This window comes from Penicillium riverlandense (genome assembly GCF_028828495.1).
Source record: "Penicillium riverlandense strain IBT 135883 chromosome Unknown utg000001l_segment0_segment0, whole genome shotgun sequence".
Taxonomy (NCBI): Eukaryota; Fungi; Ascomycota; class Eurotiomycetes; order Eurotiales; family Aspergillaceae; genus Penicillium; species Penicillium riverlandense.
In genome coordinates, this window is record NW_026643194.1 from 3,673,540 (window position 1) to 3,693,016 (window position 19,477).

At 55.6% G+C, this 19,477-nt stretch overlaps 9 protein-coding genes across 9 annotated transcripts; 6 read left to right on the forward strand and 3 right to left on the reverse strand.

Annotated features, from left to right (window-relative positions):
* Positions 1-313: 313 nt before the first annotated feature.
* N7474_001490 (MARVEL domain-containing protein) lies at positions 314-893 on the reverse strand (the record flags this gene model as incomplete). The annotated part of the gene is made up of 3 exons (XM_057192905.1): positions 314-416; positions 472-757; positions 806-893. The coding sequence occupies 3 exons, from the start codon at positions 891-893 to the stop codon at positions 314-316; spliced, it is 477 nt and encodes a 158-aa protein (XP_057057858.1).
* Positions 894-1,661: 768 nt separating this feature from the next.
* Positions 1,662-3,148, forward strand: N7474_001491 (O-acetylhomoserine aminocarboxypropyltransferase/cysteine synthase family protein; the record flags this gene model as incomplete). Its single annotated transcript, XM_057192906.1, has 4 exons — positions 1,662-1,705; positions 1,764-1,818; positions 1,877-2,889; positions 2,947-3,148. 4 exons carry the CDS (start codon positions 1,662-1,664, stop codon positions 3,146-3,148), a joined length of 1,314 nt encoding a protein of 437 aa, XP_057057859.1.
* Positions 3,149-3,401: 253 nt separating this feature from the next.
* On the forward strand, positions 3,402-4,156 carry N7474_001492 (PMF1/NNF1 family protein; the record flags this gene model as incomplete). Its single annotated transcript, XM_057192907.1, has 2 exons — positions 3,402-3,781; positions 3,862-4,156. 2 exons carry the CDS (start codon positions 3,402-3,404, stop codon positions 4,154-4,156), a joined length of 675 nt encoding a protein of 224 aa, XP_057057860.1.
* A 15-nt stretch (positions 4,157-4,171) lies between these two features.
* N7474_001493 (uncharacterized protein) lies at positions 4,172-5,841 on the reverse strand (the record flags this gene model as incomplete). Its single annotated transcript, XM_057192908.1, has 4 exons — positions 4,172-5,432; positions 5,494-5,635; positions 5,697-5,727; positions 5,782-5,841. 4 exons carry the CDS (start codon positions 5,839-5,841, stop codon positions 4,172-4,174), a joined length of 1,494 nt encoding a protein of 497 aa, XP_057057861.1.
* An 818-nt stretch (positions 5,842-6,659) lies between these two features.
* On the forward strand, positions 6,660-7,098 carry N7474_001494 (uncharacterized protein; the record flags this gene model as incomplete). Its single annotated transcript, XM_057192909.1, has 2 exons — positions 6,660-6,710; positions 6,781-7,098. 2 exons carry the CDS (start codon positions 6,660-6,662, stop codon positions 7,096-7,098), a joined length of 369 nt encoding a protein of 122 aa, XP_057057862.1.
* A 943-nt stretch (positions 7,099-8,041) lies between these two features.
* Positions 8,042-9,692, forward strand: N7474_001495 (NTF2 and RRM domain protein; the record flags this gene model as incomplete). Its single annotated transcript, XM_057192910.1, has 3 exons — positions 8,042-8,365; positions 8,422-9,345; positions 9,399-9,692. The coding sequence occupies 3 exons, from the start codon at positions 8,042-8,044 to the stop codon at positions 9,690-9,692; spliced, it is 1,542 nt and encodes a 513-aa protein (XP_057057863.1).
* A 1,119-nt stretch (positions 9,693-10,811) lies between these two features.
* hsp90 (chaperone Hsp90) lies at positions 10,812-12,977 on the forward strand (the record flags this gene model as incomplete). Its single annotated transcript, XM_057192911.1, has 2 exons — positions 10,812-11,069; positions 11,130-12,977. 2 exons carry the CDS (start codon positions 10,812-10,814, stop codon positions 12,975-12,977), a joined length of 2,106 nt encoding a protein of 701 aa, XP_057057864.1.
* A 915-nt stretch (positions 12,978-13,892) lies between these two features.
* Positions 13,893-16,220, reverse strand: N7474_001497 (uncharacterized protein; the record flags this gene model as incomplete). The annotated part of the gene is made up of 3 exons (XM_057192912.1): positions 13,893-14,926; positions 14,983-15,438; positions 15,494-16,220. The coding sequence occupies 3 exons, from the start codon at positions 16,218-16,220 to the stop codon at positions 13,893-13,895; spliced, it is 2,217 nt and encodes a 738-aa protein (XP_057057865.1).
* A 633-nt stretch (positions 16,221-16,853) lies between these two features.
* N7474_001498 (phosphate-sensing transcription factor PHO4) lies at positions 16,854-19,000 on the forward strand (the record flags this gene model as incomplete). Its single annotated transcript, XM_057192913.1, has 2 exons — positions 16,854-18,423; positions 18,480-19,000. 2 exons carry the CDS (start codon positions 16,854-16,856, stop codon positions 18,998-19,000), a joined length of 2,091 nt encoding a protein of 696 aa, XP_057057866.1.
* Between the last annotated feature and the right edge of the window lie 477 nt (positions 19,001-19,477).

Here is a 19,477-nt window from a genome sequence, read left to right on the forward strand (position 1 = left end):
CTCCTGTTCATCGTGCTATGGTCCGCTATAATCCCTGCTCGATCCTGCCATCGGTTGCATCCGATCCGGCGTGGTCGATCGGCCTGTGCGAGTCAATCACCGCCACTGGGCTGTTACAGCCGGAATAGTCAGTATTGGCCGAATGCGGCACACCGTTTCATGGAATGATCGATAAGAGATCGGGAATAATGATAATACATAAATTATTAACTTAGGTAACCAAGGGGTATGTATCTGGCTAAACCAATCTGAACTAAACATTATTATGAACGATTCCTCTGTCCTGCCTCTGCCCTCAAAAACCAACCACGGCTTAAACCCCGACGTGGGCGTTGGGGGCCGGCTTGACACTGCTCCCACTCCGGGACTGCATGAGCTCCCGGATCGCGAATACGGTGGTCGCGACAAACAGCGCCCTGTTTTCATGACTGTCAGCTACAACGGCAACTCCAGAAAATATTGGATCCTTACCATTCAAACGCCCCAAACACAGTAGCCGCCTGAAGAGTGTGACAGGCACTCCTGTAGCACCCTGGTGCTGGCGGGAGCATCGCAGCGATGGCGATGAAACCCGCAAACCAGAAGATCATCGTGATCACCTCGACCGCGGGGATGACGAACCGGTGTGCGAGGCGCGGGAACCACAAAGGCGCGCAGGCAAGGTAGGGGACGGCCAGAAACGCCGTCCAACAGCCGAGGAAGAGCATAAAATCCACGGCACTGGAGTAGGTCCACCAGTTCTGCAGTGAGCCGACCACTGGGGCGTGTTAGTATGTCCATGGAGATTTGGGAGGGTAGTACAGACCATATCCAGTCAAGCCGATCTCGATCAGAGCGAACAGGGCCTGTACGAGGCGCACTGGGTAGACCCAGTGGATATCGGAGTAAGCCATGCTGAGGGTGGTGAAAGTCGGCGTTGATTATTGCGGGGGAGGTTGAGGATATATGTATGGGCCACCAAATACTGAAAGAATAAAAAGAAACAGGCAACAGCCACTTCTGTCGCACCGGCGTCATCCGAGTCACCTGGGCGAGTGAGCGATGCAGGTGGCTGAGCTTGGACTGCTCGCTAAACCCTGATCGCCGCTACACTATTCCATGGCGGAGTCCGGGCAATCTAATATTGTTTATTGCGATGACCCCGATGACGAATGTACAGGATACTAGCACCGGATACGGGGTACACCAGGGACATATCAATCAATAGGTGGCCGGACTAGATGTATACGAGTGAATAGAGTTTACAGCCAATAACACCACCACGTACCTACTAACATCAATATCATCCAAGCGAGGCGGGGGGAATATATATCACCACCAAAAGAAGAACCACTACCAGGATGTACTCCAGAAGACTCTGATCCCAGCTACGGCCTGTTCCTCACGGAACATGATTAGCTCGTCGAGTCGGCCGATACGAGAATCATTCATCCATCGTTTGTTAGCCTTCGATCACGCCATCGTTCTGTTCCCCGCCGTTCTTGTCATGCCCCTCATTTCTTGGTTATTTGTAGAATCATCACCATCCGGAATACCATCAATTCCAATACTTGCTCGTAGTTTCCTCTGCCCTTGATTCTTCACTCCGCCCGTGTTCCCCAGATTCGTCCCCCAAGCTCCCCGACATCGGCTCCCCGCATTTTCCGGATTAAGCAAACGTCATGGCCGACCACACCCACTTCGAGACTCTCCAGCTGCACGCCGGGTAAGTCGTTGGCTCTGTGTTATTTGCTTTTTAGAAAGCGTGTTGAACAATTCTTCAGCCAGGAGCCGGACCCAACCACCAACTCCCGCGCGGTGCCCATCTACGCCACCACCGTTCGTCCTTCCCCCTGCCTGATTAGAGAAAAGGGACTGACAGTGATGGTCTATCTAGTCGTACACTTTCAATGACTCCGCCCACGGTGCGAGGCTCTTTGGCCTCAAGGAGTTCGGCAACATCTACAGCCGCATCATGAACCCCACCGTCGACGTTTTCGAGAAGCGCATTGCCGCTCTCGAGGGGGGCGTTGCCGCCGTCGCCGCCTCGTCCGGCCAGGCGGCCCAGTTCATGGCCATCGCGGCTCTGGCTCACGCCGGGGACAACATTGTGTCCACCTCCAACCTGTACGGTGGCACCTACAACCAGTTCAAGGTCATGCTCCCACGACTGGGCATCAAGACCAAGTTCATCAACGGGGAAAACCCCGCCGACATCGCTGCGGCCATTGACGACCGCACCAAGGCCGTCTATGTCGAGACCATTGGCAACCCCCGGTACAACGTGCCGGATTTCGAGGCCATTGCCAAGGTGGCCCACGAGAAGGGGGTGCCTCTGGTGGTGGACAACACCTTTGGTGCTGGGGGTTACTTCTGCCGCCCTATCGAGCACGGCGCCGACATCGTGGTCCACAGTGCAACCAAGTGGATTGGCGGCCACGGCACCACGATCGGTGGCGTGGTGATCGACAGCGGCAAGTTTGACTGGGGCAAGAATGCTGCTCGGTTCCCGCAGTTCGTGGAGCCATCCGAGGGCTATCACGGCCTGAAGTTCTGGGAGACCTTCGGCGCAATTGCATTTGCCATCCGCGTGCGCGTGGAGATCCTGCGTGATTTGGGCTCGGCTCTGAACCCGTTCGCGGCCCAGCAGCTGATTCTGGGCATGGAGACGCTGAGTCTGCGTGCCGAGCGCCACGCGAGCAATGCCATCGCCTTGGCGAAGTGGCTGCAGAAGAGCGACTATGTGAACTGGGTCTCGTACCCCGGTCTGGAGGACCACCCGTCGCACGAGACGGCGAAGAAGTACCTGAAGCGTGGCTTCGGTGGTGTGTTGTCTGTGGGTATCAAGGGCGGTGCTGCGGCCGGCAGCCAGGTGGTTGATGGCTTCAAGCTGATCTCCAACCTTGCCAAGTATGTATTTGTGGGTGTGGTTTGATTGATTCCATGTACTGATTCCTCTCCTTTTAGTGTTGGCGACTCCAAGACCCTCGCCATCCACCCGTGGTCCACTACTCACGAGCAGCTCACTGAGCAGGAGCGCGCCGACTCGGGCGTGACGGACGATGCGATCCGCATTTCGGTAGGCACGGAGCACATCGACGATATCATCGCCGATTTCGAGCAGTCGTTTAAGGCATCGCAGGCTGCGGTGCCGGACCGCACTAAATAAAGAGCGAATGAATAGGATGTAGTTATTGGATGAAAATGATTTATTCTTGCACCAAGGAATGAAAATTGTAGTTCGCAGCGAATAATAATGGACGTTGAGTGATCCTTGCAAGTCTCATGTATACATCCAGTCACGTGCCTACCGCGTCGCGGTGTTGGCGACAGACAGGAATGGACAATGGGGAACCATCTGACAACACACACTCCCTCCCCCAACACAGTCAACCACGTCAACATCCAGCCATCCATCGACTATGGCAGAATCATCCAACACACACCAACCATCCCCTTCCCCTCCCCCGCCTGCGCCCATCTCCCAGACCCCCGGCCCACGCGCATCACGCCTCCACCAGGTCTTCGACCAAGCATTGGCGCGCACACTGCGAGCAAACTCTTACCAAAATTTTGCCAGCTGTTTCCCCACGCCCGCACGACATGTCCCTGCCAGCCTGGAGAGTGTATGGCGCCAACTGAACGCGAAGCTAGAGGAGAGCGCCAAGGCAGAATTCACCGAGATCCTGACGGAACGAGAGGCGGTTCAGCATCTGAATGAGCTGGATCGGTTGGTCGCGGAGGCCAGGGCCAGGAAGGAGAGCGAGGGAGAAAATAGAGAGGGAGAAGCGACCCGAGTTGCGTACGTTATTTTGCTTTTACTCTATGCCCATTTCTTTCTTTTCTTTTTGGTTTCATATCTGACATATCTGTTGACTACAGCCCGCACACTCTCGGTGCAGAAGATCTGTACAAGGCTCACCTGATGCCCTATCTCCAGGAAGCTCAGGCCACGCTCAACGACAAGCTCGAGGCGACTCACGCGCAGAACGCAGAGCTGGCGCAGACAGTGCAGACACAGCGTGTAGAAATTGAGCAGCTGTTGTCCCAGCTTGAATCAGTGATGGGCGACCTGGATGGCGCAGCCACTGCAGCCACGCAGTTCAGCAAGGAGCATCACCTTCGGCAAGACGCCGTCCAGATGGATGAAGAGGCCAGCGCTCGGCCAGACCTTTGAAGACTGTCCGATCAATCACGAGATCAAGGATGCCATGTCTGTGCCGTTTACCATTCCGTCCTCCACCATGTCCTGGGCTACTGCCACCACCTCGTTGAGTATGGTTGCCTTGAGCTGGTCCAGCTTGGCTGTTTCCCCCGCCACTGCTGCCGCAATTGCCTCCTTGCATGACCCATCACGCTCTTCCTCGCCGGCCCCGTCTCGTCGAGCCAGAGCTGCCGCTCCTCGGTAGTATGTTTGAGCGTTGCGCAAGAGGGTGGCGCCATTCTGCTGTGCCATTTCATAGTTCCAGGGGGACATCCCCAGTTGCCAGCGGTGCATCTCAACATCTCCCCGCGCGAGATGGATCTTCGGCAGATTGTCCGCGTCTGGAATCTTGGAGGCGGCCGTCAACGTGTCCAGCGCGACTGACAGGGACTGCCAGCGGGCCGATAGAGCCGTGTTGAATGACTCGGGGTCCGATGGAGGAACATCGCTCAGCGCACTATTGAAAGATATAAGCGCGTCTGCCTTGGCGCACAATCCTCCTGGATCGGCCGATAGATCGAGATCCGGCCCAAAGGCCTTCCCGACCTCTTGCTGATAGGTGTCGACATTGCTGTGTCCGCCCCGGTAAAGCACCTCGTTCATGGCGCATATGAGTTTGGTCCGAGCCAAGGCAGCCTCGTACTGGCGGTCCGATCCATCCACATACATGGGGAGTCGGGTCTGCACGAGCCCCGACGAATACTCCTCCACCCAACCAATGCCTCCCTCCCCCGGATTAAATGTCAGCAGATTGCACAGAGCGGTCAATGTGTCGAGCTGTGCCACAGCCGTGTCCACAAGCGTGTTCTTCGTGACTGGTTCGACGATCGCGGCCCATTGCTCTTGCGACTCATCGGTCGACCCTGCTTCCGCTGCCTCGGCCGGCTCCGCCGATGGCATTGGCTCCTCCGGCTGGTTCCCCATGGATTCCATGGCTTGAACCTGCTCCTCCATTTCCGAGTACTTCATCTCCTGCAGCGTCAAGCATCGCTGGAAGAGCTCGACGGCCTCTTGCAGTAAGGTACCCGCCTGCGCGAGTGCGTCGTCGCCCGGGTGCTTGGCGTCGGACATGGTCTCGGCTAGACTGGTGAGAACCTGCGCCGTGTTAAACAGGACATCAGCGTTGTCCTGATCCAGTTTCAGAGCTGCGCGATGCGACTCCAGCGCGATCTGCAGGAGGTCGCCCTGTGGCGCGGGGAGCTGGGCGGCCAGCTTGGGGTGCTGGGTAATTTCATACTGAACTCTTGCCCTGGAGACCAATCGGGTTAGCCGTGTCTGAATAAAAAAATGTGAAACCTGCTCCGACATACTTATTGTAGGCTAGATCAAAGGCTCCCGGGTGTCGCTGGAGGCCGTCGTCGTAGTTGGCGATGGCGCGCATGAAGAAGCGCATCGACTTGGCGGCATCGCCCGCCCGCCATTTCTCGCCGGCCTCTTCAAGCTCGACGCCGGCTGTGGCATTGGTTAGTCGTAGGTTCCTGATTTCGCAGGGTTTGTTTCATGCGGATGATACCTGCTAAAAATTCATCTGCCGTGACGGGTGTCTATGATCCAAACGATCAGCCACTGGATTTCGAGTGTGGTGCTAGATCCCCTACCTGCTTGGCGGCCTTCTTCTTGCCCTTGGCTTCCTTCAGGAAGGATTTGGGTTTCGGCATGATGATTGTTGGGTTCGAACCTTCCTGATCGCCGCCGATCCGCCCGGGTTTCAGCTGGTGAGGTGATCCTCCATCAATGGAAGCGGTGGGTGCCCAGATGGCGGTGAGTCAGCCGGTGTCGGTCCTGCGAGAGCCCAAACAACAACAACAACAATCGCACCCTTCGATGATCCTCCTAGCCGCCCGTCCCTCGTGAATAACCGTACCTAGTCGGGATCCGTAGTACATGTGGCCCAGCACGTGGCAACCGGGTCTGCTACACATCCCAGGTTGGTGGCAAACCCCGTAGTGGAGGCATCCCCTCTGGATTGGGGACCATCAGTCAGGATCTTCAGATCGCGTCCATGTGAATAATATTGCATATTTAATAATAATAATAATAATAATCATAATCATAATAATATCATCAATCATCATCATCTCCTGTTTCACCCCCCTCGCCCGTTTCGCCGGAAAATAAACCCTTGGTGGTTGTAGCGGTGGCTGAACACCCGCCCGCCGTCGCTGCTTATGCTGAACCTTCCCTCCGGCACTTAACTCCTCTGCTGCTCTTTCTTCATCTTCCCTGCGGGACGAGTAACTATTCTTTCTTCGTGATGTAGGTTTGCTCCCACCGGCCGAGGTGGCCCATATCTTTCTTTTCCTTCCGCCCGGCTCAACCCGCTGATCCATCCTTTCCTAGAACTCCCTCCCGCCTGCTCCCCAGCGCGGATCCAGCAAGCGGTCCATCAGCCTCTTCGTCTGACAACTACTGCTCTCTGCCTGCCCATCCCTTTCTACCTCTCGATCCCATTCCCCTTTCCCCTCCCAAAAAAGCGATGACTCGTCAGCCCTCCCTGGACTCGGAGCGACCGATCATGGCCCACTCGGTAAGGGTTCCTGTGTAACCTGGTCCCCCTTTTCAATCCACAAATCACTAACCCTGGTGGCCTCCCCCAGAACCGCAACTCCAAGCGCTTTTCCACCATCAGCGGGAGCCCCTCGCTCGCTGCCTCCGAGCGCACCAACGCCAGCCTGCCCAGCGGCGACCCCCGACTGGCCGACATCCGCACCCTCTCGGATGGCCTGAATCGCCTGGAGAACAAGCCCCTGTCGAAGCAGCGCTTTGTGCCCACAGATGAGAAGTCGGACAACCTGAACAAGCTGGCCCTGGGAGCCAAGGTCGAGCGCGCGCTCGGGCGGAGGATGTCGAGCCAGGATGCCGTCATGCGCCAGCCCAAGACGGTCCTGAGCGAGAAGACCGCAACGGCCTCGTAATCTTGCTCTGTCTATCATCATGACCGGATCTACTCCCATTTCACGTCTCATTTGTTCATACCCCATTCACTTTCTTCCTGTCGGATCAGCGGCGTTGTTGTTTTGACTCGCATGAGTCTTGGCTTTTTGTGTCTCTTCTCTGATTTTGTCCGAAATCTGGCTGGCCTGTGTTGTCTGGTTCCCTCTCCTGTATGTCCCTCGTTCTATACATATCTCTGAATCGTCACCCTCTCCGGCTCTCCCCTCCGTAAACCCCCATCATCATACTGGTCTCTCGAGACTCGGTCCGAGTTCTGCCGGGCGGTGAGCCACCCACCCGCACGGAGGAAGCAAGCGTCGCTTTTTCAATTTGCGCCTCCAGCCCATCTTGCTCCAGCTCACTCACCACCACCACTCGACCGACCGACCGACCTACCTACCGACCTAACCCCCTCGTCTTCTCTCCTTGTCTTGGTTCAGGCACCTCTCTTCTCTGTGATCAATTCACCCTATCTCATCTCATCTCCTCACCTCCATTCTACCCCGTTGTGATCCGAAACCGCACAGACGACCTGTCCCCGTCACCTTCCACCTCTGCTACGTCCTCATACGCTTCACCAGCTGCAGAAGAGTCTTTAGATCCTCCTTCATCTTCTTTTCTTTTCTTCCTCTCATTCTGCTACATTCAATCCCTTGCATTGGTGTTTGGTCCATTTGGCATTGTGAGTGCGGATTGGTAATAGTATATGGAGAGCATGCCCAAACTGACCGGGACTTAGTGAAGCGAGGAAAACTACTTCTTTTAGATCATCCATCTCTCTGCACTTGGTAGAGATCCATCCAGCTCTGCTTGTGTGCCATCGATTATTTGCCTAGCCCTCGGTTATTTTTTCTTGATTCCGTCTTGCACCCGCCTCGAACCACAACACACACACACATACATCAGACCCCTCAATCCCTCATGATGGCCGACATGACCCAGCCTCCGATGAATGGCAACTTCCCTGGTCAGCATGGCTACCCAGACTCGTTCAACCATGCTCATGTGGCCATGAACACCGCGGCCAGCTTCCAGCCCGCCCAGTCCTCGACCCCGACGACTGTCACGCCCACCACCGACCAGCAGAAGAGCGAGATCTCCAAGGATGAGGTTGGCTGGTTCTTTGTGGAGCAGTTCTATACCACCATGAGCCGCAATCCGGATAAGCTGCACCTGTTCTACTCTCGGCGCTCCCAGCTGGTCTTTGGTACTGAGGCGGAGTCGGTGCCTGTTGCTATCGGCACCAAGGTGAGTTTCCCATGCACATGACATTGCATGCATCTTCTAACACTTTTATCTGCTAGGAAATCAATGAGAAGATCAAGCAGCTGGAGTTCCAGGACTGCAAGGTCCGTGTCCTCAATGTCGACTCCCAGGCCTCCTTCGACAACATCCTGGTCTCCGTCATCGGCGAGATCTCCAACAAATCTGAGCCCTCGCGCAAGTTCGCCCAGACCTTTGTTCTGGCCGAGCAGCCCAATGGCTACTACGTGCTGAACGATATCTTCCGATACCTGGTTGAGGATGAGGAGCTTGCGCAGGAGGAGGCTACTCCCCAGCCTGTTGCGGAAGCCCCCAAGCCCGCTCCCGCGGCTCCCGCTGTGGAAGCCCAGGTGACTGAACTGGCGGCTGTCAGCAAGGTCGATGAAAAGCTGGAGGAGGCTAAGACCAACGGCGATGTCGGGCAACCCAAGGAAGTCCCCCCGCAGACCAACGGCACTCCCGCTGAGGAGGAGACCCCAGCTCCCCTCCCTGCTGTCGAAGCCGAACTCGTCAAGAGCGAGAAGCCTCATACCCCCGAGCCCTCGCCTGCTCCGGAGCCGCAGGAGCCTGAGAAGGAGCCTGAGGCTCCCTCCAGCTTTGCCCCCAAGACCTGGGCCACCATTGCCTCCAAGCCGGGTGCGAAGCCGCCAGTGGTCCCTGCCATCCCCGCCGCTGCGCCCAAGGCTGCGCCAGCTGCGGCTCCAGCTGCCGCGGCTTCCCAGCCTGCTGCTCCCGTCGCTACCCCGGCCGCTGAGCCTGCTGCTGCCCAGGACACTGCCTCGAACGACGGTGCGGGCTGGCAGACTGCCGGTTCTGACCACAAGAAGGCCCAGTCTCGTGCGGGTGAAGAGCAGACGGTCCTAGCCTACGTTAAGAACGTCACTGATAAGGTGGATGCCAGTCTGCTCAAACAGACCCTGTCCCGTTTCGGCAAGCTGAGGTATTTCGATGTAAGCCGTCCTAAGGTCAGTTCTTCCCCCGCTCCCCAGCCCTGCCAATAATACTCATGTCCTTCTAGAACTGCGCTTTTGTTGAGTTCGCCGATCCCTCGGCCTACACTGCCGCTGTCGCGAACAACCCGCACCAGATCGGCAGCGAGCAGGTTCTCGTTGAGGAGCGCCGCCCTCGTGGTAATGCCTACGGTAGCAACGGCTACAGTGCTGGTCGCGGTGGTGCTGGCCGCGGCCGCGGTGACCGTGCGGGTAGCCAGGGCCGTGGTGGTTTCCAGCGCGATGGCCGTGGAGGGTTTGCTCCCCGGGGTCGTGGCGGCAATGTGTCCTCCAAGGGCCGTGGCCAGGCCCAAGCCGCCTAATTCCTCGGCACGTCCCGCCTTCGATGATCTTTTTTCACCTGGGGTCGGGCCGGCTGGGCCGTTTCGCCTGCTGTGGCCGTCTATGGATGAACCCCCAGGGTCTGTATTACTTGTTGCCTTTATTTTTGGTCTCCTTTGTTCTCCTATCCCCTCTTTTTTTTGTCCCTAATGACATGTGTTATGTGACTCCCACTCCCCTTTCTCTTGTCACAATGCATATTAGCGGTTGGTCCCGGTCTGGCTGGAAAAGTTACGTTCCTTTCCATCCCGTCAATGGGACTCTTGTGTTTTATCTTTTTTTTCTCTTTCACATTTGATTAATTCCCGTGCCCTCATTCTCTGCCCTATACTTTTACTTCCATTCTTTTTGTGTCTTTTTTTTTTTTTCTTGTCTTTTTTTTGCCATGATCCGAGCCATCCCCCCAAGATCTTTCTATACCGCATATTTTGTAACTAGCATAGCAAGCTCCGGGGTTCCCTGTTTTGGGCGCATCATGTTCATTGGTAGTCAATCGTTCCGCGGGGAAGATTCTAGATGTAGAAGCTTCGGTGGATGCCTAAGGCAGCCACAGAGCTTCTCCATCTCACCTAGGCGTTTGTAGCACAGCCAGGGGGAATATCCTAGTTCTCTGCAGAGGAGTGCAGGGAAGACTCTAGAAGAGTAATGGATGATGGGGATCCGAAGAATAATCTAGAGGGATGAGTTGCCTGACCGACCGTGGAAGTTGCTGGATTGCCGTAGAAACCCACCCGAATTTTTTGGAAACACAAAAAAAAGGTGGCCCGCCCTCTCTCTGTCTCTTCTTCTTCTCTTCTCTCCATCCTCCCTCTCTCTCTTCTTCACCCCGTGTTGCTCCCTGCAGCTACTCTCCCCAATTCCCGTGCACTGAATCTCTCTGTTTTAATTCCTCCCTAATTCCTCTCCAGCCTCACCTCAACTTTTCTTGTAAGATCCTCCCCCCTCCCTCTTTCTCAGCTCCAGCCATTCTCCACACCGACCACCCAACCAACCTACCAACCCCCCCTCAGACTGAAGAAAACTCAGCCTCGCCACCACAATTGTCAAAACATCTCTTCTAACACCTCTCCCAGAATCCAATTCCCGTCAACACCGCCATCATGCCCGAGACCTTCGAGTTCCAGGCTGAGATCTCTCAGCTGCTCTCCCTCATCATTAACACCGTCTACTCCAACAAGGAGATCTTCCTGCGTGAGTTGATCTCCAACGCCTCGGATGCCCTCGATAAGATCCGCTATGAGGCTCTCTCCGACCCCTCCAAGCTCGACTCCAACAAGGATCTGCGGATCGATATCATCCCGGACAAGGAGAACAAGACCCTGACCATCCGGGACACCGGTATTGGTATGACCAAGGCTGTAAGTACTGGATCAGACTCTGAACGATTTGCTGTATGAGTTGCTAACCCTTTTGTCCAGGACCTGATCAACAACCTGGGTACCATTGCCCGCTCCGGCACCAAGCAGTTCATGGAGGCTCTGTCCGCTGGTGCTGACATCTCCATGATCGGCCAGTTCGGTGTCGGTTTCTACTCCGCCTACCTGGTTGCCGACAAGGTCACTTTCGTGTCCAAGCACAACGATGATGAGCAGTACGTCTGGGAGTCGGCTGCCGGTGGCACCTTCACCCTGACCCAGGATACCGAGGGCGAGCAGCTCGGCCGTGGTTCCAAGATCATCCTGCACCTCAAGGATGAGCAGATGGACTACCTCAACGAGAGCCGCATCAAGGAGGTTGTCCGCAAGCACTCCGAGTTCATCTCCTACCCCATCTACCTGCACGTCCTGAAGGAGACCGAGAAGGAGGTCCCCGACGAGGAGGCCGAGGAGGAGACCAAGGAGGAGGACGAGGAGAAGAAGCCCAAGGTCGAGGAGGTCGACGAGGATGAGGAGAAGAAGGAGAAGAAGACCAAGACCGTCAAGGAGTCCAAGATCGAGGAGGAGGAGCTGAACAAGACCAAGCCCATCTGGACCCGTAACCCGGCCGACATCACCCAGGAGGAGTACGCCTCCTTCTACAAGTCGCTGTCCAACGACTGGGAGGACCACCTGGGCGTCAAGCACTTCTCGGTTGAGGGTCAGCTCGAGTTCCGCGCCATCCTCTTCGTCCCCAAGCGCGCTCCCTTCGACCTCTTCGAGACGAAGAAGACCAAGAACAACATCAAGCTGTACGTGCGCCGCGTCTTCATCACCGACGATGCCACCGACCTCATCCCCGAGTGGCTGAGCTTCATCAAGGGTGTCGTCGACTCCGAGGATCTGCCCCTCAACCTGTCGCGTGAGACTCTCCAGCAGAACAAGATCATGAAGGTCATCAAGAAGAACATTGTCAAGAAGACTCTCGAGCTCTTCAACGAGATCGCCGAAGACCGTGAGCAGTTCGACAAGTTCTACTCCGCCTTCAGCAAGAACATCAAGCTTGGTATCCACGAGGATGCCCAGAACCGCCAGACCCTGGCCAAGCTGCTGCGCTACCAGTCGACCAAGTCTGGTGATGAGAACACCTCTCTTACTGACTACATCACCCGCATGCCGGAGCACCAGAAGAACATCTACTACATCACCGGCGAGTCGATCAAGGCTGTTGCCAAGTCGCCCTTCCTGGACACCCTCAAGCAGAAGAACTTTGAGGTTCTGTTCCTGGTCGACCCCATTGATGAGTATGCCTTCACCCAGCTGAAGGAGTTCGACGGCAAGAAGCTGGTCGACATCACCAAGGACTTCGAACTCGAGGAGACCGAGGAGGAGAAGAAAGAGCGCGAGCAGGAGGAGAAGGAGTACGAGGACCTGGCCAAGGCTCTGAAGAACATCCTCGGCGACAAGGTTGAGAAGGTCGTTGTGTCGCACAAGCTCATGGGTGCCCCCTGCGCCATCCGTACCGGCCAGTTCGGCTGGTCCGCCAACATGGAGCGTATCATGAAGGCCCAGGCCCTCCGCGATACCTCGATGAGCTCGTACATGTCCTCCAAGAAGACCTTCGAGATCTCCCCCAAGTCCTCCATCATCAAGGAGCTGAAGAAGAAGGTCGAGTCTGACGGCGAGAACGACCGCACGGTCAAGTCCATCACCCAGCTTCTCTTCGAGACCTCCCTGCTGGTCTCCGGTTTCACCATTGAGGAGCCCGCCAGCTTCTCCGAGCGCATCCACAAGCTCGTGTCTCTGGGTCTGAACATCGACGAGGACACCGAGACTGCCGAGGAGAAGGCCGCTGAGGATGCCCCCGCTGCCGAGGCCACCGGCGAGAGCGCCATGGAGGAGGTCGACTAGACGGTTTACCTCTCTTCTTTCTAACGGGAAATGGGAAACGGGATACGACTTTCCTCCTTTGATGTCTTTTTTTCTTTTTCTTTTTCTTAAATGTGTCCAACAATCAGAGCTTTTGGTTTTTACTTCACTTTTCTTCCCCCCTTCTACTACGTAGCTTATTTCCTTTCCTGTATCTTGGCTGAAACGGTTGCTTGTCTGGAGATTGTCCCGAATGGAAAAGCCCTTTGCGTTTAGAAGTGGGCCTGGCTTGCAAATATTGATGCTATCAATCTCGTCTATTCTGCTGCATTCATCTAGACCAGCTAGTTCTTGGTCCCATCATAGGTGGTGTACTCGTATCAATTCCTCCGACCACATCCAGTCCCACGGGAAACGTCGTAGGGTTCATCTCGATCACAATGATGAGGAAAGTATGTAATATGAACAAAAATACAAAATTTTAAAATACAACTACAGCAATGATCTCAATGACATTCCTCTGCAGGCAAGTCTTTGCCTTCAAGCCCCTCTTGAGAAAATGCTGTGCACATGGATGGCCTCATGACAGTATTTAAAGAGCGTGCGTGGAGGACGGCGTTTTAAGGCCATGGAATTGCTTCATAAACTATCTCTCGGAGCATGGTCCACTTTAAAGACTACGTAGATTCCTACTAACCCTTTGAGGAAAAGAAATTCGCCCGAGTATGAGATGTGGCCACCGTAAAAGAAAGAGTAAAAGATAAACTCCTGTCCGAGAAAACGCCAATGATAAAATAGGATAAGGGAAAATGAGAAACTCCTGGAGAAGAGGGTGAGATATCAACGCCCATCCCGCCAGTCAGTGAAGGAAAGGGAAAAAAAAGCCGTCCCGCATATTCAGTCATACCTCATCAAGATCATACGCAACTCCCCCAAGCAAGGCAAAGTAAAAATTTATCACCGTTCCATGCTCCCGGAAAAATAGTCCAAATTCAACTCGGCGAGGGCGCGGGTCGGAAGGCCCCAGGTGCGAGCGAGCCAGAGCGCCAGACCACCGACAACGCCGACGCTGCCGACGATCTGGACCAGTACCCAACCCCGGTGACCGAGATCATCGATCCAGCCGACAATGCCCAGCGGGTCATGTGGACTCATTTTCGCAACACGGTACTCCGCCGAAGAGCGGGCTCGTCCGACATGCAAGCCTACCGCACCGGTTTTCTCACTGCTCGCTATATTCAGGCTGCGGAAGCCTGGGGTCTGGGTGAGAGGGACTAGCGAACCGTCGACAACGCACTCGCTCAGTCGCTCGGTTAACCAGACCGCACGCTCGCCGCGGGCTAGCGCTGCGTAGCGATCACGCTCGTTCTGGAGGCTGCGCTGAAGATCGGTTGCCCATTGCGCCAGACGCACTTGGGCTAGTTGCTCTTCGTTCCGGGTGTAATCTGCCAAACGTGCCATAGCGTAGCTGGGCGGCGAACCGCCGGTACCCGAGAGGAGTGAGTTCAGTGATGTTTGTGAGGTAGCTCGCCACGGCGATGCGCCGCTTATAGGGCCAGATAGGGCATTGGGAAGTGGAGCCGTCGATGGTGGCACCGATGGGAAGTCAGCCCGTCGCTGTGCAAGCTTCTTGGCAGCCAAGTGGCGCATCCAGGCTAGGTTATCTCGGTCAAATATCTTCTGCACCAAAGATTCCAGCTCAGAGGGAACTAGAGGCTGCACGTAGTCCGGGCTCATCAGCGTGCTGGCATCCATGACTTCCATATCGGCTGTCTTTTCAGAGGATACTGCATAGGGCGGCTGTGCTTCCAGCCCATCTGGACTATCAAACAGGAAAGGTTTGATTCCAGCATCTCGTGCATGCTGATGGAACCGCTCCTTGAGCGCGGTAATTTGCGCGGGAGACATGGTGTCCGCTTTTGATATCACTGGGATAACATTACTCAACTCGGTGAGCTTTCGGATGCACTGCATGTCTGTCGGTAGAGTGTCTGCACAAGATCAGTTATAAGAATACAGCCCAAACCAGAATCGCGACTAAACCTACCGTTTGAAATCAAATATACGACGGCATCCACCTGGGAGCCACCGTTACCAGCAAGTAGATTTTGGAAATCAATGCCTGCGCCTTCTAAAGCGGTAGTCGCACGAAGCAACTGTTGTCGCATATATTGCACAATGGCATCGGTCTGTCCAGCACGGCTCAGCGAGGTTGTGGGGGTGTCGACGAAGCAGAGATTCCGCTCAAGCACAATTTCGTCAATGCTTTTCCGTCGTCGCAGCACCCGCGAGTCCTCCAAATCAGACCACCAGCAGGGGTATGGCTTAGTGCTCGCATAGATTTCGGAGGTTGTGTTTGGCATTCCCTGACCGAGTACGCCCCCGGAATGAATTCGCGACGACCGGCGATGCTGCGGCGAAGTAACCGCGGAAAGCGAATCGACATGTACAATGTCCTCGCAGGCCTGAACAATCGATTTGATTAAGGAAGTTTTCCCCGAACCTTAGAAAAACATTAGAACAGCCGAACCAAGAGGAATAGGCTCGGGAATGCACACCAGGAGCGCCAGCCAACAGCACCTTAAATCGGCCGATGTCTTTCCCTCGCTCTGTGAAGGGTCGTCGGCTGGGCATTCTGATACTCGGCATGATCAACTGGGAAATACCAGGAGTGGGGCGCGGGGATGCGCGGAGCCGCGGCCCCTCGTCCTCATCCCCCGACATGATAACCTGGCTGTTTGTTTCATCTGTGATAGACATGTCGTCAAGTGGTCGCAGCGACTGGTTGGAAATCGATTTGGGGCTGCTGGGTAGCGACGAGGGCTCATCGGGGTTGGTCAGGTTGAGCGGGGTCAGAGGGCGGGAGGCCGTGTCAGAGCCCAGTGGCCGGACAGGTGATTCTCGAAGACCAGAGTCAACCGGCTTGATTGTTGACCGTCGCCGCGATACTAGAGATCCGTCCAGGTCATCTGCATCCGCGTCCTGTTGCTGGTGGTCGCCCTTGTACTCCGCAGATGGGTCGCGGGGTGATAAGCGGGGAGATCCGACCAGCCCGGCGTGCGACAGGGTCTCATCTAGGCTATGGACGCCATACATACTCTCCCTGAGAGACTCGGTGTCGTCAGGGGGAAACGGAGGAGATTCGGGGTCTGAGGCATGTGGACTGCGGGACAAGAAGAAGGTCGCGGGGACGGCAGCGCGGGGATCTTGGGATGGCGATGGAGGAGGGCGGTCGAAGGAAGGCTTGCGGTCAAAGGCCGACAGGTCAGAGACAGGCGGGCGCATGGTGGAAGCGCAGCATTTAAGCGGACCCGAGGGACATTGGTGGTGGTGAGGATGGGGATGAGGAAGATGGGTGATGTATGATCATGTCATGCAGAGAGGTGTACGTAAGCCGGGGTCACGGTACTTCGATGTACGATCGGGCCGAGAAGGAAGCCGACCAAGCGAGATCCACTGGCCGTGAAGAGACGAGTCCATAGTAGTAGTCCGTAGGGACACCTGTTTTAATTTTTATGGCTGAAGAGCGGGTTTACGGATTTATTCACAGTACGATGTGTGAGTTGCAACCGAAGAATTGCATCCTGAAGGGTAGCGCCTGGAGCGGTTAAAAGAGAACCACAGACGAGCCAACCGTGGGAATTCTCCGTCTCCACCCGAAGGCTGATTTTCCATCTCCCCTGGTCTTGTCTTGTTCTTGTCCCTCCCACTTTCTCCTCTTTCCCCCGCTACTACTGATCTCTCTCTTTTCGCACCATGTCTCATTATCGTCTTCACTGAGTCGAGCCCTGCTCTCGGCCAACTTGCCCAAACTTTCTCTCTCTTCTCGCGGCGGGCTCCTCCCCGCTTCCCCCAGCCTAATTAGTCTGATACTCGAAGAAAAAAAAACTGCACTAGAAGGGAAAACCCCTCCTGAAAATGGAACAACCACCCATGTCGTGGCCCGAGCAGCTCGATGATGGCTCGCTCATCACCGCGCCGGCCGACGATGAGTTCTCCAACTTCCTCGAGTTCGGCATGCAGTTTCCCGATCTCGAGGGGCACGGACCCGGCGCTTCGCAGCATTCCCAGCAACACTCGCTCGCCAATCCATCCACCACCAGGGCTCCCGACTCGGAGATGGTACACATGGATACCGAGCCAACCTCGCACCCCATGCAGTACGGCCAGCTGGATATGTCTGACTTCAACGGCCAGTCGCAGTCCCATCAATTGGCCTACTCGGCGTCCGGCATGACCCCAGGCTTTTGCGCGCCAGACCACTCGCGACAGCGCTCCCTGCAGCCATCGCCGGCCTCGCACTATATGCAGGGCCAGCCGATGATCCCACCGACGCCGAACAGTATGGAAATGCATGGTAATGCCGCTCGGTATCCCCAGCGGGTGGATGAGAACCAAGAGATGTACGACCGATATGCGCGCATCAACGAGGAGCAGGCACTGTACACTCCCCTGGTTTCTCCTGCCATGACTCCGTTGGAGAATCAGTTCCGGCTTCCCGAATACACCATCCCCGGGGAGTACTTTACCCCTCTTACTTCTCCTGCCTTGGAAGCGCAGAATGCGAACCAGTCCAACAACAGTGGCTACCCATTCCACCACAGGCAGGTGTCTGATGTGGGTTTTGTCCCGACAAGCGCAGAGAGCAACCCGCTCCCGGGGACCTCTTCTCCGTCATCTCCTCACATTATCAGGAAGTCCGGTCGTCGGCGACCGTCCACCTCTCGTGTCACCGGGCGAAGCAAGGTCAAGCAGTCGCCTTCCATCCGGGCGCAGCAGCGCAAGAAGTCGACCCTTAGCATGAATTCGGAAGAGCTGTTCAATAACCTCGATAAGGAGCTGAACACCCACAAGCCGCTCAACCACGATGTGTGCTCTCTCCAGGCCAGCAGCAACGAGGGCTCTGGCCAAGACTCGGTCTCCCCCGAACCACTATCAGAACCTCTGATGCCACCCCCGGCTCTTCCTCCGCCTCGCAGATCTCCCGCGATCGCTCCCCAACACTCTCGGTCGCAGCCCGCTGGGGCGGCCACCCCTGCCACGTTGATGCGCCTCCGGTCGCAGCATTCACCGGACCCCTCGGATCAGTTCACCGGCCAAGCACAGCTTGCACCGCCCGAATACCAAGACGAGGTGATGGAGGATATTTCCCTCCCGGAGGCAGCTACTCCATCGCAGCGGCCTCGCCCCAAGGTATCTCGCGTCGATACCGCCATACGCAGCAACACTATCAGTCCTGCGAACTCTGCAAATGCTACACCGACGTTGGAGCTGCGGTCGACTTCGACTGATCAACCTCCCAGCTGGGCTATGGCTCCCAGCCCCCGTACAGTCATTCCTTCCCCGAGCGGACCAGTTCCCAAGAAGTCTGATTCTTCGGCGACCCCTGTATCCAATCGCAAACGGCAGAGCTTAAGTACCACACATGCCAGCCCACAATTGCGGCCGAAGATTAGCCCCAATATCCAACCGCTTATGCGAGGTGATGGTAAGTCAGACGAAGACCTAGCCTGGTTCTTTATATTGATCCTAATCCTTTCCCAGGCATGAGCCATGACACGTCGTCTATCTATCTGGCATCTAAGTCCAATTACCAACACATCCTTGATGGTACCTTGCCGTCTGGCGTTTCGTACCCCGAAAGTCTCGCAGAGAATCTGAGCTCGAAACGCACGAACCACAAGCTGGCTGAGCAGGGCCGTCGGAATCGGATCAACAATGCGCTCAAGGAAATTGAAGCGCTCATCCCACCAGCATTCATTCAGGCACGACAAGCCACCGAAACAGCTGCAAACAATGCCTCGAAGGCTGGCGAGAAGGAAAAGGACAAATCGAACAATCAGCCGATCAGCAAGGCCACTGCGGTCGAGATGGCTATCGACTACATCAAGCTGCTGAAGACGTCTCTGGATGAAGCTTCCACCAAACTAGCGCTGGCTGAAGCGAAGCTTGCTGCCGGCGATCGGGCTCAGGACGGCTCGACTAGCGACACATCCTCATCCGCGACAAACAAGACAGCAGTCAACGGGACTACAGCAGACTCTATGTCGCCGAATTCGAAGTGATTTACGGTGGGAGGCGCCCTGATTGTTTTTCTTTCTTTTCATTCGAACACGCATTAATCTGCAGCTTTACTTTCGAAATGGGATGACAGGATTGAGTTGGAGTGAAACCAGACTTGTTTGGCTATGTGTTATGATCTAATTTCTTTGCTCTTTTTTTGGGGGTCTGGGTATCGGGCAGCGATGGTGTTGTACTTCGAATGGGAGGGCGGCTTTTTCTTGCTTGTGTAATTATCCTCCTTCGTGTATCCAGATAGACCTGACTTGACTACATACTTTAACCGGGGTTTTACCCGCGCACGCGAACTTCCCTTGCCGTTTCTGTACCTATCCCCGTACTTGATAGCCCGTAGACGAGCTCTAGGGCTTACGGTGGCAAACGATGGATCTAGATTGGACGAATCTCATATCAACCATACTTAAAACGGATGAGTAGGGTTTCTAGGCCGAAGTCGATCAGTCCATGGTTACATCTACTAG